This window comes from Pseudopipra pipra, chromosome 7 (assembly GCF_036250125.1).
Source record: "Pseudopipra pipra isolate bDixPip1 chromosome 7, bDixPip1.hap1, whole genome shotgun sequence".
NCBI lineage: Eukaryota > Metazoa > Chordata > Aves > Passeriformes > Pipridae > Pseudopipra > Pseudopipra pipra.
The window spans coordinates 33,965,819-33,982,339 of NC_087555.1; the positions used below are offsets into that span (position 1 = coordinate 33,965,819).

At 40.6% G+C, this 16,521-nt stretch overlaps 1 protein-coding gene across 4 annotated transcripts in view; it reads left to right on the forward strand.

Annotated features, from left to right (window-relative positions):
* Positions 1-16,521, forward strand: part of THSD7B (thrombospondin type 1 domain containing 7B) — a 310,487-nt gene that overhangs the window by 202,493 nt on the left and 91,473 nt on the right. For all 4 annotated transcript variants that reach the window (XM_064661604.1, XM_064661605.1, XM_064661606.1 and 1 more), the window contains exons 14-15: positions 6,999-7,193; positions 11,370-11,633. In XM_064661604.1, coding sequence (XP_064517674.1) covers positions 6,999-7,193; positions 11,370-11,633 — 459 coding nt within the window. The remainder of the gene's footprint in view (positions 1-6,998; positions 7,194-11,369; positions 11,634-16,521) is intronic.

Genomic DNA, 16,521 nt, shown 5'->3' on the forward strand with positions numbered 1-16,521 from the left:
ACAAGTTTACAGAGCTGTCTTCTGAGACTTCCCAAGGCTGGGGTTTGCCATGGGAGTCAGCTGCAGTGTTGAACTCCCTGCTGCTATTGTGAGAGATGACCTTGGGGTGCTACCAAAAACTGGACCTGGCTGGAATAAAACAGGTTACATGAGATTCTAAGTTCATCCAGCTGCCACTAAAAACCATGTCCAGGGAATGTATAACTGAGGAACAGCTTTCAAAAGAAAGACAGCGCTCGCTAAATCAGCAATTTTCCAACTTGAGTTACTAGAAGTACTGTAAATGTTGTTTTTGTTTTCCATTTCCTCTCTCTTGTGTTGTGTGGCATGCTTCATTCTCTGTATTTACTGTCATCTCAGTGTGTGTATTTATAGCAGGATATCTTAGTTTTATTTTCAAGTGTGCAATAAATAATTTATCTTAAATATAACTTGATGATAGGAGCTACAAAGAAATCGAACTCGAGTAATTTTAGTAATTGTGGGCCACAGAAAGAGGAAAAATATAAGCATATTTTTGTATTTTATGTTCTCTGAAAGGAGCATAATTTCTATCATTAATCATCTTATACACTTCCATTGATTTTCTTTTTAATAGAAAATGAAAGTAAAGCCATTCAAAACCTATGATAATGTTAGGAAAAAAAGGGAAAAATTGTAAAAGATTCTATAGACTGATTGCATAATGTAAAAGCACTCAGATTGCAGTTATTCTCTGGCCAGAGTAAATTTGAAACATTAAAAACTCATATTGTTTTGTCTTTCTGGCCAGGCAGTGTGTGAACCCCTTAGAATAAGAAAACCCTTGTATGAAAACAATGCTCAATGTTAATGTATCAATCCTGTATTCTGCATTCACTGTGTGGGTGTGAGGAGGAATGGGCTTTATAGCAATGTATTTTTCTCCTACTTCTCCTCAAACAGTGGTTCAGTTCACAGATGAGGAAGATTAAAACATCAAGTCACACAGCTTGTCAAAACTGACATGTGCAGCTCAGCTCTTGCAGCAGTTCTAGTCCTGTATTCCAAACCAAATGATCGGTCACCTCATCCATAAGTATCAAAGAAAAGTTGCACTTTAAGGAGTTATTTTGGATGGAACAGAGAGAAGTGAGTCCAGCTGAAGGCATTAAGTGGCTGAGGCTGCACTGGAGGTGATCCCCAGAGACCTGTAGCTGGGACTGCTTCTGAGGCTCCTGTGCCTACATTCAACCTTTTTTTCCCCATGCCCCTGTCTTATTGTGGAAAGGCTGCGGGGAAAAACTAACCTAAAGAGCAGCTAAAACATGGACCTTTAACTTGAGAAGGATCTTCACATGCTTTTTTTCCTTCACTTCTATCCCAAACTTCTGCCCTTTCCCCTGTTGCAATTTCTTCTCCATGCTAATGCTCTGCAGTTAACTTTTCTGCCCACTTCTCTCACCCCTTTTCATGCAAATCATTTCAGTTGCTTTCCTTTATCTATTCAGCTGGTATTTACCATCTTTATTGCATCCCAACCTCATCTTGGGCTCCTCTTGTTTGTTTATAGAGCAGGTTGGTGGGGATCTGTGTTTATTCAGTGCTCTGTTTGCTTGGTGGCATTTGTTAGCCCTTTAGCACTACTGTCAATATCATTAATAATTACAAAATGCGAAACTGGTGACCTCGGAGGCAGTTTTCCTCATGCATAACTAGTTGTTCCAGCTCTTTCTCAGCTATTTTTACTAGATTTGTGTCTATGATGTCCTTCCTGGAATCATTTGTTCTTTTCTTCAGATTTACTTTCAACGTTTATCTTACGGTTTGCTCCTGTAAGTCCAGACATCGGACACATTTCTGTGCAGGGAGTGCTGCTGCATCCAAGGGCTGGAGTTGAGTGTATATTTATGTCCTTATAGACTCAGGGCCTTAGACTTAAACCTGAGTCTCAGCAGAGCCTTATGTTACGTCTTCTATTATGTCTGCTTCTGGTCTCCTATAATTAGGGTTGTGTTAACACACCAAGAAAAACCTAAATGTTCCACCTGGGATTTTGAAGCAACTCATTGTAACTGTAAAGGAGTGTCAATATAGAAAATAAATGAGGTTACTCTGAGTTATGAGACTATGCTTATAGTTAGCAAGTCTGGACTCTTAAATTATTTCCTTTTTTTTGAACATATTACCCCTTAACTTCTTTTCCACTTATAGTTAGTAATATGTGTAAGAAATTATATGTTATTATATTGGGATACCTAGAATAATTATGCAACACAAAGTGAGATTTATTCTGAACAATGAGAAGGAAAAAAAGCTATATTAAAATAATTTCTTTAACTTTACGTGCTGGCTTTGATTTGTCACACATACTTGGAATTTGAAGCCCGGGAAGATTGTTACCTTGTTGTGCCTACAGCTCTTGAATGTTAGAGCTCTTGTCTAACCTCATAGCTCATCCTGTTTTTCCTGTACTAATTACAGCCATTTGATTTGCACTACTGCATAGCTTTAGTTTCTTTGGCCTTCCCAGAATTATCAGTCATTGTTTTCTGATGTTCTAATGACATTTAATTCCAGAGTTTTGAAAACACTAATTTAGTTTTCACAAATTGAAAGTGCCACAGTACAACATAATTTTACTGCTTCGCATTTGATACTCTCACTCTTTAGCATTTTTACCCTTTGGAATCTCTTGAAATGCATTTTTAAAGGAGAATTGATTATAACTTTGGTGAATGAATATGATTGCAGCGGCTGTCTGTAATTGGATTTTTACTTAAGAGGAACTATATTTATGTTATCTTTCCTTATTGGATGCAACGCTGTGCCTGTAATGTTTCATTTTCAATACACTTCTTTTTGCCAGGACCATCTCTAGTGCTCTTCTAAGTCAGGCCTGTGCACCTGAGGGCACCTGAGTTATCCCAGTTTGATGCTGATATTCCTCTTTGGTGATGATGGAAGGAAGGATGCCTTCAGCGCCTCTGCAATTTGCCAGCGTACAAACATTTGATTTCACCATCTAAAAGTTTATAGAACAAGTGTCTGCTATTTACTTTCAATTTGAGAGAAATGTAGTTAAAGAATATAGCTTCCATATGCTTCTGTGTGCCATATGCCGAGGTGCTGGGATACAGACATGCTCTTGTGGGTGGAAATATAAAGCCAGAAGACAGAGACTGTCACACTGAATATCCTGTTACCAGTCCTTGTTCAGTCTCCCAACAGGACCCTGTAGCAGCAGAAAGGGAAACTTCCTCCCCAAGCTGTACATTTAACACTTGACTGATGCCTTGAAGCAAAGCAGTTGCATCTGCAGTGTTTTCATTGCTCATGTTAATTGCTGAGTTAGGTTGGCACCTTCACAGATGTATCCACATGGTCTGTTAAACAATTCCAGCCCTTCCCTGCAAAAAAGTTATTTTCTTTTAGCCTCTTAAACCTGCCTGCCTTTCAGTTTAATTCATGATCTTGTGTTTATCATTACAAGAGAAGGTGTACTTTTTTAAAATTATTTTTATGCCAGCAGTTCTTTTTATATCAACAGAACTGCATCAAAATGTCATCTCACAGTTTGGCCCCAAGTGTTTAATTCCAGTTTGGTGGTGTTGATTGGTGGTAATAAAAAAGAATAGGAGGAGTTGAAAAGGAAATCCTACATTTCCTCACTTTGTGGGAATCAATATTATAATTTGAAAGCCTTTATCTGACAGTGTCCTGTTATTAGCTGTTTTATTCATATGTTTGTGTCCATTTTAAATGCTGCAGAGATGGTAGAAATCACACATTATGTCTAGGAGGGATTTATTACTCTGATTTTTTTTTTCTCAGTGCACAGGGCTGCAAATGGACTGCATTTACTCTCCAGTGGTATCCCCCTTAAAAAAACAAAACAGATGTTGACATAGCAGAAATGGCTTTGCGGTATGAGTTTATTTAAAACCATTGTGACAGAACTGAGGATTAAGGGGGAATATTTTTTATGCAACATAAACCACATATGAGCCAAACCAATCAGTAGTTTGAAACCACTGAGGATAAATAATTTTACTTTCCTGGAGGTTCACTGAAAACAAATTTCTCTCATTCTCTTTCCAGAAGTGCCTGTATATGAAAATATTTTTCTCTTAGAAGTTAAAGCTAACTAAATTGGGAAGTAAGTTTGCAGCAGGCAGAAACGACGGGAATAGTTCCCAACTGAACCACTGGAATGGCCCCGTCATCTCCGCTGCTTCCTGCCTGCCCCTTCTCAATCCATTAAAATGCCCTAAATGGGCTTTTGTTTTATTATTTAATTTATTTTAGCAGTTCATGCTGCTCACCTTAAGCGTGGTTGTAAGCATGTAGCAGAAATGCTGCTGTTGCTTATGAGTGACATGCTGCAAAGATCAGGCCCATTAAGCTCATGCCTTTGAAGATAATTCAGTTTAGACTGAAGAAGTCATGCCCTGGCATAGTTTCGAAGACGTTCACAGGCTCTTGGGTGCAAATGAATTGCCTCCTAATATGACTGAAATGCCCTGTGCTGCTTCTGAGGAGATGTGGGGTATGTAAGGGTACCAGATGCTTGTGGCTGGCATTTAATGGTGTTCTGTGAAATGAGGAGTGCCTGCTCTCCCCACAAAGTGACATGGATGCAGGTCAGGTCACCACAGAGGTGCCCACCAGCTCGGTAATAACACTGATGGCCTTGGGAAGTGCAGAAGTTCAGGAGTGTGGGAAGCAAGTGAAGTGTTTGCTCTCCAGAGCCAGTATTTTAGGCATCAAGAAAAGTTTTTTGGATTCCTTGCTCTCTGGCTGCTGCCTTCTTGCTGGCACAGAGGCTTTGTTGCTCTGTCAGGAATGACTGGATGGAGTTACATGATCTGCACTTAAAAAAATTCCTTAAGTAGAGAAGAAAAGCAATTCTGTATTTTCAACCACCTGCCCATCCCTAATCACATCACAGGAGATCCTCCTTTAGGTCTTATGTCTTTTACTAGACTATCCATTATATTTTCTTTTCAACTCTTTCTTGTCTCCATGCTTATACATCTGTAATGCACTATATTATTTGCTGTTTTAATTCAACTTTGCTCTACCCATGTGTCTATTGTCACCAATTTCTTTAAGCTCTGTGATCTCTGGCAAAGATTTGCCCTGATCCTATATGTCCTGATATATCCATCTGTTTTAGCATCCAAATAGGCTCAGCGAACTCAGTGAATTATTTGTATGCTGAAAACCATGAAAAATAATTTTTTTTATTTGTTATACAACCACAAGTCTGGCTGCATGGGGTTGGCAGTGCAGGGTGGTGTTCATGTCCCTGCCAACAGCTGCAGGGATGCTGAGAAGATGGTTTGCATATCCTTGGCCAGACTTCACGTGGACACGTCTGTGTTGCCAAATCTATTGTGTCCTTGCTGAAGGTAATGAGGCTACACAGACCTTGGGCATCAGAGTCTATTACTTGTTTAACCTTCCTGAAGAGGGCAATTACACCACGTCCCCATACAGAGCCCTGACCTCTGTCCTTGCCCTCCCGTAATTGAGAAGGGGAACAGCTCCAAGTCTGACTGCCGGAGCTGGGAGCTGGGAAGGGTCATGGGATTGAAAGTGAAAGGCAAGGATCAGCAGTTTAGAGGTAGTTATTAATATGCTGATTTGCTGTCACTTGAGTCTAAAGAGACTTTTAACAATTGCTTGCCTTTTGCGTGCTCTTCAAAATGCTGATTTTTTTTCCACAGAAATCTAATTACATTTTAATAGAATGGTTTTTTATTTCCAGATGGTTGCCAACCCACCCCTTGCTCCCATACAGTACTGTAGTTAAAACCCCAAAATCATGTGTATTCATTGCAGAGTTACACCCCAGTAAGTCCTTTAACTGCAAGAAAACAGTTCTTTTTCCCTTTCTCTTCATGCACTCATAGTCACATTAAGTGCTGGCAGCAAGGAAAACTATATGCGGCCTCAGAAACCTGAATTATTTAGCAATCGTCATAAAGTAATATCACAGGTTGTTAAAGTTAAATATTAAAATCTGGATTAAATAATTTCATCTTCAGTGCCTTTATGATACAATGTGTGGACTTGCCTGAAATCAGAGAGCCCGACGTGACTAAAGTATTGTGGCTGAATTCAGTTCCTTACTCTGTCCCTGAGTCCATTTCTTTAATCAAGTCATGACCTTCCTTTGCTTTGTTTAACCTACACTGTAGGGTATAAATAGCCTATAATCTTGGAGATTTTGTGGGAACTAATTATTATTAATGAAATTAAACACTCCATGATGTGCAGGCTATTTTTATTTATTATAATTACTTATTATAAATTCACTGAAACTTTAGCAACTTCTGTCCTAGGCTTCCTTTGACTCAAATTTATGCCAATATCCACGCTGAAAAATTAATCATTACTGTCACAAAAAGGACAATGAACAGAGAATGGGAGAGTGGAAGAGGTAGCACAATATTTAGGGAGCTCATTTTGGAAAGGCCAGACCTTATATTTACACCTTGCTGCAAGAAGCATTTAGCTGGAGCTTCTGCTGCTCAGTCATTCCTTTAAGCTGAAATATGGAAAAGATGACAGTTTTAGAGAAGGAAGCTTTCTTTTATAGTTTTTAAATATTTTTTTCTTACTTTGAAGCGGTTTCAGTTCCATGAGTAGCATGTCCATCAGAGCTTGTGAATCCTGGCCTCAACCAAATATGTTTTCTGGCACATAACCACAGTATTACATGTTTTGTTGCTTGGTTGTACAACGTGTCATTGGTTAAACTGTTGCCACAACCCTTAAAATGACCGCCTCCTTGAAAATACTGAATTTATATCACCATTCTAATAACACACTGCTCAAATAAGAAAGTGTCTTTATGGTTTTGTGGAGCTCCTAGCGCATCTTTGAGTGACCCGTGAATAATGACTAAAAACAAATCAGCTTTATTGTGTTAATCCAGGAGAGTGAATCTCACACAGAACACAGGGACTGACTGCACAGGGTATGATACAATATATACAGGAATCTAGAGATATCTGTGCCTTTCCTTTCAGCTGTCACGTGCCTGTCGGAGCAGGATGGCCCTGCCGATGTCGGTGACTGTGTGCGGTGGGCAGGAGCGATGCCATCCCCTGTCCAGGAGTGCCTCATTCCCTGCAAAGATGACTGCACATTTACCCCCTGGTCCAAATTTACAGCCTGCTCATCTGCCTGTGAAGCAACTAGAAGCAGGAGACGGTCACTCACAGGTGATATATTTTATAATGTTTATCTGATGGTGATACTTGTGGTTAATGCTCTCAGGTGTTGTTGGACTGATGGTGGGGTTGTGGGAAAACCCAGAGTAGTTATCACCCTTAATTGATTTTTGATAGTGGTCATTGCCTGCCTTATGCACATGCATTTTGGTATGAGAATAATGCAGGAAAACTCACTGATGGAAAGCTGGTTTTAGACATAAACCAAATGAAACAGTGACCACTCTTTGTGCAGTTGTGACCTATTAATCTGGGAAACATGCAGCAAACACCTATACAAGAGTACAAATCAGTGTAATTTTCTGTTTAAGACTGTTGAAATCTGAAGGAGGTTTAAAACTGGCTGTTTTGTGCTCAGCAGTATTCCATAGTTCAACAGGGCAAATTAATACCATGAGTAAAGAAAAACCAGTACCATTTAGAACAGTTTTGTTCAAAATTTTCTATGTATTCATTATACTCACCAGTTCAAACCATTTCATGGAGCAGTCTCCCGTACTTGCTGTCGTGGTTTGTTATTATGTTATTTGAATGCTGACCAAACTGAAAAGCTTTAAAACTCCTTAACATTTATAGCTTGGAACTGCTTGTTTTGCTGAGAGTTGTCTTCCCCCACGTATATTGTTAAATCAAATGAAAACGAATTATAATGTTCTTAGGTTTACAAGAAATTTGGCTGTTATTGTTACCCTCAACACTCACACCTTTTTATGTTTCTCTGTTGTGTTTGAGAGCTATGGTGTAGCTGGCTTGAGTTTGCTCCGTTAATAGAGGTGAAACTTCACAGATTTCTACTCTGGAGTGGAATGTTAACGTTGCTGTAAGAATATCTGCTGGGATAAAGCCTTGGGGACCGAGTGGCAGCAAAATATGGTGGCCACCACTGCTCCTTTTTCTATACTCCCCTTGTCCTTGCCTCCATGGATGTCTTGTTATTTGGTGTGTTACTGCTGGAGTGTTCCAAGTTTTTAGTACCTAACAATTACGGCATACATATATAATGGCTTCAAGCTGCCATTCTTCAGTGTGGCTCATTAAAGGATAAAGATTTCTCTTTTACATAAAAACCAGTATTATATAATGCTCTGTTGTTTCTGGCAAAGAGTGTATTCTAAAATGTTCTCTATGTCAATGCCTGTATGTTTGTAGTAGGAGAAGTCTTTGATCCCTGGCAGAATAATAGGTGCCTGATGTAATAGAAAATATTTAAGAATTAAGGGGATACTTACTTCCAGGTAGTTTTAAATCTGAATTTGATTTATGAACATCTGTGCAAGTTACAAAACAGTATGATCCTGTCTATTCCCTTCCTTACTCTGTTCTATGTCAGACATAGATTTGTTCAAGTAAGTGGACCAAAAATGGTTTCTAGTACTCAGGTTTTGCTGACTCGTCTCCTCACCTTCACTGTACTTGTGCCCAAACACCGCCAGTCTGTCCCCATACGACCTTGCTGGGTTCCATTTCTCCTGCTGGGATGGAGCTTGTGGTCTCAGCCTGTGCCCAGCAAAGGTGTCCTGAAAAGGGAGTGGTGAACATGCGCTGGGTGTCCAGGGTGGGGACAGCACAACACCCCAGAAAACAGCAAGGGAGGACAAAATCCGGCGTTGGGGTTGGTTTGGCCACGTTTCAGAAGGGAAAGTCGATGAGATTAGTGCTGACTTGTATTTGCATAAAACCTTTGTGAAAATTGGAGGTAGCCAAAAGTCTTGAAAAGGTGCGATCCACACGAAATCTGTCCAAAGATTTAAGGAAAGTGCTATTTTAGGAAGTGTTTTGTGATGTTAGAAGAGTCCTTTATTCATTTGCATTTCACCTCTCTAAGCATGCATGAATTGTACCTCTTGTTCATCACTGTGTGTGTCTATGCTCAAGTGAATGCTTTGGCTTCATTATGAGAGTTCATTAACGGTGTCATTTAGTGGGAATCTGCTAATTGTTCACTAAGTATTTGCTTGCCCTCCACTCAGTTTTTAATAGTATTACTCATTTTACATTGTAAGTCATCATCGACTCTACATATAAAATTAGTCATTACTTAAGAAGTGAAAGACTTACTACAGAACATATTGAAATTCAAAGTCATTATGATGAAAACACGTTTTTTAGGTGAGTCTTCAGATAATTAATACAGTTAATTCACTGTATTGTGGGTACAAAGCATTTTCTGTATTTTTAATGTTTCCTGTAATTTTTACGTACAGTATACACTACCTGATAATACTTAATGTATAAAATGTTTGTTAGTGTTCAGAAATGTGATTTAAAAAAAAGAAAATACTATCTAATTGAAGAGTTTCTGTCCTCAAAAATTTTGGAGATGGTATTTTTAAGAGTAATTTCTAAAGCAGCCTGTGAAGATGATAAAAGTATCACCACCAATCATTCTAAAACTATTTCTTTGTGAGGAGTATGAGATCGGTGTCACTTTTGCCCTCAAGTTAGGGCTTTCATAGCAACTTCTTTAGAGGGAAGATTTCAGCAAAGCAGGTGGTAGGGCAAGTTGGAAAAGAAGAGTCATATAAGTGTGAGATTATTAACATCCTTACCTGAGTCTGATGTGCTTCGTGCCATGATGACAAAACAATGGCAAATCTCGAATTCTCATGTTTACTGATATAATGGAGAACATACAACTGCACATATAGGCTGAGTTTGTGGCCCCTGTCAGCTCGTCAAACATAAAATGCTGGAGATGCCACTAGAGAGCTCCCAATCTATTTAAAGCCTTTTAAAAGACTTTCTTTGAAGTCTGAGGAGTTGTACCTGAATTTGCTCATAAATACCTACATAAAAATGTACACATATATTTATGTAAAAAACGATAAAGATGCTGGCACTGTTTGGTTTCTTTGTGTTTAGTATCCCTCTGTGCTGGCAAATTTTACATTCTGCAGAACTCTGGCAGTACAGTTTTAAAAGAGCTGGGGCTTGAAAGACAGTGATATGAAGGGTCTGCAGCCGTGGCCTTTACTTTGGAGGTACATATTTGTATGCAAATGGGTACTGATGAGACCCAGCTTGTGTGTGGTGAAATTACTCTTGGTTCCAGACTATAAAGAGGGTTGTTGGGTTATATAACTTTTTTTTGTTTGTTTTTACTATCTTATTTGTGTGCAGTATCAAAGAGAAAACATTTCTTTTGGGATCAAAGCTTTAAAAACCTTCTGCAGAAGTGTTTTTAGCACGTCCAAGATCCCTGAGGAACATTTTGAGGGTGGGATACAGATGCAGTTTGTTACTGAAGATGAACTCTCCCTTCTGCGCAGATGCCAAATGCAGAGACATTCCTGAGCTCAGCCAGCATCGAGATTGCTCCACGGCACGTTGGCTGACCTGTGCCAAGGGAAGCATTGATTTTATCTTTATATACAGACATTTGTTCCCTGGAGCAGTTGTAGGGATGCAGGGAGCATGGACTCTCTTCTTTGCATTATTTCCTTTTATACTGGGGACCCCTTCTCATGCCTTGAAGTCCTGCAGGAGCAGGGCATGGGGAGTGCAGTTGCAGAGAGCTGTACCAAAGGTTTATTCGGATGCTGCTGCTTCCTGAAACTGTTGAAAGAACCTTCTTTTAAAACCTGTTGAAGGAATAGACCAAAGGAAAACATAAAAGCAAATGTAACCATTGAAATGCTTTCCAGCCCTAATAATTTACTGAGGATTATCTTCTTCTGTTTTCATCAAAGCACAGTTTGTGTGCACAGCACATCTTTAACTAATTTGTAAAGAAACCTCAAAGAGGAAGTTGTGGCTAATGTAGAGTCCTCTGGAAGTTGTCCTGGCAACCATTGATTGTGAGCAAATAGAGACAAAACAATCAATTTATTTTCATCAGATAATTAGAGAAAAACGATATTATATGAAATTGCAAAGCAGTTTCTGGGCACACCATTCCTAGAGTAAGACTTCGTATTTTGCTCCTTGATCTACCCATCAAAACGCTGTTTCCAAGTTCTCCGGTTGCCCCTGGAGATAAATACGTTGTCCTTGCTCACCAGAGCACTGGCAGCAGCTAATAGATGCTTCAGGAACATTCCTGGATATTAACATTCAGATTGTCTTGTTTCTAACGTGTTGAATTCATGCAAGTATAAATAATATGACGTGTTGTTATCAAGAGTAGCAGCTGTTAAGCTAACAAACAGATTTCTGTGGTTGGAACAGGGCGAAGCAGAAAGCGAGACAAATGCCAGAACACAGAAGTTTATCCTCAAGTTGAAACAGAACCGTGCCCTTGCGAGGTGTTTACCTCCCAGCCCCATGGAAATTGGTCTGACTGCATCATCAGAGGAGGCCCATCCGAGCTGCAGCTGGGAATGCCGTCCCATGGAGCGTCCAAGGAGTGCGGGGAGGGCGTGCGGCTGCGAGCTCTCGCCTGCTACGATGGGAGTGGGACACTCGTGGATCCATCTCGCTGCAGCAGTTCAGGTAAGGAGATTTAAAACAGCTCCCACACGTGTAAATAGCCCTGGTGCTGAGCACTCCATGGCTCGGAGGTGGAGCTTGTCGTAGGTGTGGCTTGCTGGAGTAGCTCTCACAAGTTTGCCGCGGGTGTTGAACACAGTTCTTCAAATGTCTTCTTATTGCTCTTTAATGCTGAGGTTTTCTTCAATAGGAGGGTCTGCTGACATTTCTACAATGGAAATGAAGTACAGGAGGGCTAAAGTTGGCTACACTGTCAGAATAGCAGAGACATTTCTTTTATTTGTCTGAAAATCCCATAGAAGTATAAGCGTAAGAGAAGGTATATTTCAATTAGCATTTTGTTTGAAGACAGTTCCTACTCCAGCTTTTACTTGTTTAGAAATTTTTCTTCCCTTTCACTACATTTGGAGGCTTGTATGGTTGTTTTCAGTGAAGGAATTAGGAATTTTCTTGAGATAATTATATTAAATCGCTGTGATGTCACCTGCTGTCCCTCATGCCAAGTGCACGTGGCAGGCAGTGGTCTCCTCCTTGCAATTATGTTCCAGTCTTAAGCTGAAATTGATACACAATATGTATTTTCATGTCACTGCTTGCTGGGGTTCTGTCCACCTATATTTCATGTATAATCAAGTTGCATATATCAAACAGAAAGCAGGCAGAATTAAAAGCAGAGCAAGCAGGAAATGTCATTCCATTCAGATATTTTCTTCCAATTTCTGTGATTTGCAGTTCATTGCGGTCATAGAATGGTTTGGTTGGAAATGACCTTAAAGGTCATCTAATTCCAACCCCTTTGCGATGGGCAGGGATACCTTCCACTAGCTGAGGTTGCTCCAAGTCCCGTCCAACCTGGCCTTGAACACTTCCAAGGATGGGGCATCCACAGCTTCTCTGGGCAACCTGTGCCAGGGCCTCACCACTCTCACAGGGAAGAATTTCTTCCTTATATCTAATCTAAACCTGCTCTGTGTCATTTTGAAGCCGTTCCCCCTTGTCCTGTCACAGACACAAGCCTTTTTCTTAGATTCTACACCTGTGCTGCCTCCAAACCACTGCTGCTCTCTGACTTAGTCAGAAGGCTTGAGACACCACACAGTGGGATGTAGTAGGTTGGAAGGCTGCTTATGATAGAAGAGGGAGAAATGATGTCTCAGGACAAGATTAACTAATACGGTCTGAACCATAAATGTTCAGAGAGCAGAGAAGCAGTGGGGCTGCTCTGTGGAGGGTCTTCAGGATGAGGATCAGCAGCCTGAGCTGCGTGTAATAAAAGAAAAAAACCTCCACCCTAATGAAGTGATTCAGTCCTGGAGTGAATTCCTCTCGCAGCTGTTGATGGCAGTTCCAGCTGGCTGCACGGGTTCATAAAGCAGCTTTCCATGGTTTGTGTTTCAACAATGTGCTTTTGTGCCAATTGATTATGCCTCTGTGGCCCATGAAGGAGCAGTGCTATACCTTTCCCCCACATTACTTTTTCTTCTGCAAAAAGGGAGCTGCTGGGTTTTGAAAGGTGGGTTTGCCTGTGGTGTGACTTGCTCTTTTGAGAAACTCTGGGTTTTTATCACTACTAAAAAGGGGAGGTTGTCTGTGCGTGGGGCTTTTCTGAATAACCTTGAAGCCTGTTTTCTGTCAGTGATATTTATGTGGCATTTTTAATGGTCTGGCTTTTCTTAGGGAGGTAGTAGGGAGTGGTAGCTCCAGAGGATTATTGTTGGCTTTCTTGCCTTCAGCTTTTTATGTGAGCAGAAATGATTGCAACACCACCCTGGCACAGGGCCCATGTCACAGGACAAAGGGGTGGTCAGTGCTGTACAGCAGAGTCCTCTCGTATGCCCTCCCTCCTGCACTCCATTTACACAGTTCTCTGAAGACCCTTAAGTTTGGAAATGGGATGTAAAGGAGGGGTGAGATGTTTCTACCTTCTGGATACCCTGCTAAGGGTGAACTATTATCTCCAGCCAACCCCTGTTTAATACCTAGGATATATAAGCTGCCCAGTGTTGAACACCTTCTGTTCCCTGCAGCAGCATTCCCTTGGTCTCTAGAGGATGTGGACATTTCAGTGACTTTAGTGCAAAGTGCCTAAAAATGGGCAGAAAGCTCCATAGGCTCCACTTCCATCACTTGGGGCCTGCCTTCCAACCAGAGCAGTTATGTCAAGATAAGTCTGATATTTATGGTCTGTAGAGCTGGGAACTTTCAAAATGCACTTCTGAACACATTATTGAATTAGTGATAGAAACAAATCATTATCCAATTAATAATTAGCAGAATGCTTTTCAACCATAATAGAGAAGAGCAATTTACAGAAGCATCCAGAATTACTAAGCCCTGAGAAATTATTCATGACAGTGTTTTTTATAAGCAGCTCAGTTTGTCTTGTTCACAATTAGTATCAAGTGACCTTTTAACATTTGCTAGCTGACCATGATTATGGCTAATTAAGCCATTTCTTTATATAATGAACGCCAATCATGGTGATATCTGGGCATTGTTCTTGCTTTATGAGATGGAAGGGTAAACGTGTTCCTCTTTTGTGTCCTTCAGGTCTTCTGACTTCTCTTTGTTTCCTGCTCTTTTCCTTTTGCAGGACAGTGCTTTTCCTTCCTTTCTCTTGAACCAGGACAAAAGGGAAAGTTTTAAGACTTAGACCTCAGTTCTTCTACAAAAGGTAGAAAGACAGATGTAAGGATGCAAATTGTGTCTCAAGAGGAGATTTAAGTTTGTCCTAGACTTTATAATGTCCTGAGTACATGGTATAGGACAAAAAAGTGGTATAGAACAGTATTGATCTGTTTGTAGCCTTTCTAGAGAGCAAATTCTGAGCTTTTGCCTTCTTGCTGCAGTGATTTTCACTTTCCCTGACTGAAACCTGCTTGTTGAACTTACAGTTCAGTAGGGTTTGGTTCACTCGTGTCAATGTGACCTATTATGTGAGTGTATCAAAGTTGTCAAGTAAATGTACTGTGAGTTTGAGTCTAATGTAGAGATGAATCACTGCTCAGGGGGGTTCGGGGTCTGAGGCCCTGATCTTACACTGACTTTTGTGTCTGATTCTGCAACTTGAGGGGGAAAAAAGAATCCCTAACCAAAACCTCAGTTAAAGTCCTTTCATTTGTGTTTGCCAGCAGTCTAGACTCCAACTGTCCTAAGCCTATTATCTGCAAATATATTAACCCTTTAAATATACCTTCTCAGCAGGAAATGGATTTTCTCCACATTGGTGTAGTTACCACATGCAGAGCATCCCCTCTGTCCTGACCCTGCACAGCTGAGCAAGGCTTGTGTCATTACTTTGGGTCAACTCTAGTGGGCACACGGGTCATGCCTCGACTAATTTACCTTTCCTTACTGCTATTAAATCTTCTATTAGCTCATGATAATTTGATATGACAAGCTTAAAAATACAAATTACAGATTTTCTGAATTTTATTCCTTTCTATAGCAAGCCTTTTCTCCAATATCTAGAAGAAAGTACACTTTTTTTTCATGACTAGCTTTTGTGATTAGACTGCTGCTTTATTTTAGTGGTGTCATCATTTTCCTTGATCACCCATTCAATAACTTCAAGAAATGAGAGACCTGCAGTTTCCAGTTGAGCTAGTTATTTTCTCCTGGATTTGGTTCACACTTCTTTTCCTACCTTTATTTTGGAAATGCACTTATGAAATAGCGGATAGAGGTAACTACTTTTAACTACATTACAAAAATGGAATTGATAGTTTGCCTCAATTTCCCTTCCTATCAGAAGACTAGATTATATTGTGTTCAGCTCACTGCTAGTCTAAAGGGTCTCAATTTTCTAACTGGTGTCTGGAGCATCCCCTTTGTACATGAAATTGTCCTTTTAATTGCAGTTCATCCTCTTCTCAATCTGTCATCTGAGTTGCTTGTACTATTTTTGAATTTCTGTCTCCTTTGTTTTGAAAGATTTCACGTCGTCCCTCTGCCTCTCTCTCTTGTATTCTGTGCCAACAGGGTTTTTTTAATCTTGGAGGAACATAGGGTGCCTCATCTGTTCCAAATCAAAGGCTGGAGATTTCTGTGCTCTTGCATGGAGGTTCTGCTTTTGATCCGACAGGCAATTTATGGAAAGCAGGAATTTATGAAGAGTGCTTATACTATTCAAATTCTACTGTGCTCGCAACAAGAGGAACCTGGAAGAAAGACACAACAGACAAATAGATCCTGACTTTAAATCACAGAGTGGTTAGCTTCAACCTGCAGTCACCTTAAAAAGCGTTAATTATCTCTAAATTTATGAAGGGCGCGGCAGGGATGCTCATACACCTCCTTATTCTCAACAGTGCCGTTTTCTTGTATGTGTTCTAGTTGCTGGTGGACAAATTGAAGGTGACTGGGGTGGCTCAGAGAGTTCCTTGGCACCTGCAGATGCAGGGGTGTCGCTTGGTTCCTCCCAGGCAGGTTGATGTAACACTGCAACTGAGATTGCTGCTGGCAAGGACACTCCTTGAAAATGCCAGTTTTAATCCCACATGGGTGGGATTAGCAAACGGGTGCACCAGGAGGAGTTAAAAACTTTGGTGATGAGAAAACTCCCAGGTTTTGTGTTTGCTGGAGGGATGTTCCCTGCTCCAAGGCACATCAGGGCAGTGTGTGCCAGCAGTGACAGAGCTGCTTCTGTCCTGATCAGCCGTGTCCCCATTGCTGAGGGATTTAGGGCAGTGTGCAAAGGTCATAGATTGGGAATATCAGCTCCTGCTGCTGAAAACCAGGCAGTATCAAGTGTCATGAAGTTTGATTTACTGAAATGTCATCTCAGAGTAATGCTGCATTTCTACCTGGGGTGTTCCTTTGGGGTTTGTGCTCCTGTATGTGGAAATTCTGGCCACCAGCCTGATAGATACTGCATGACCTACCTGTGACC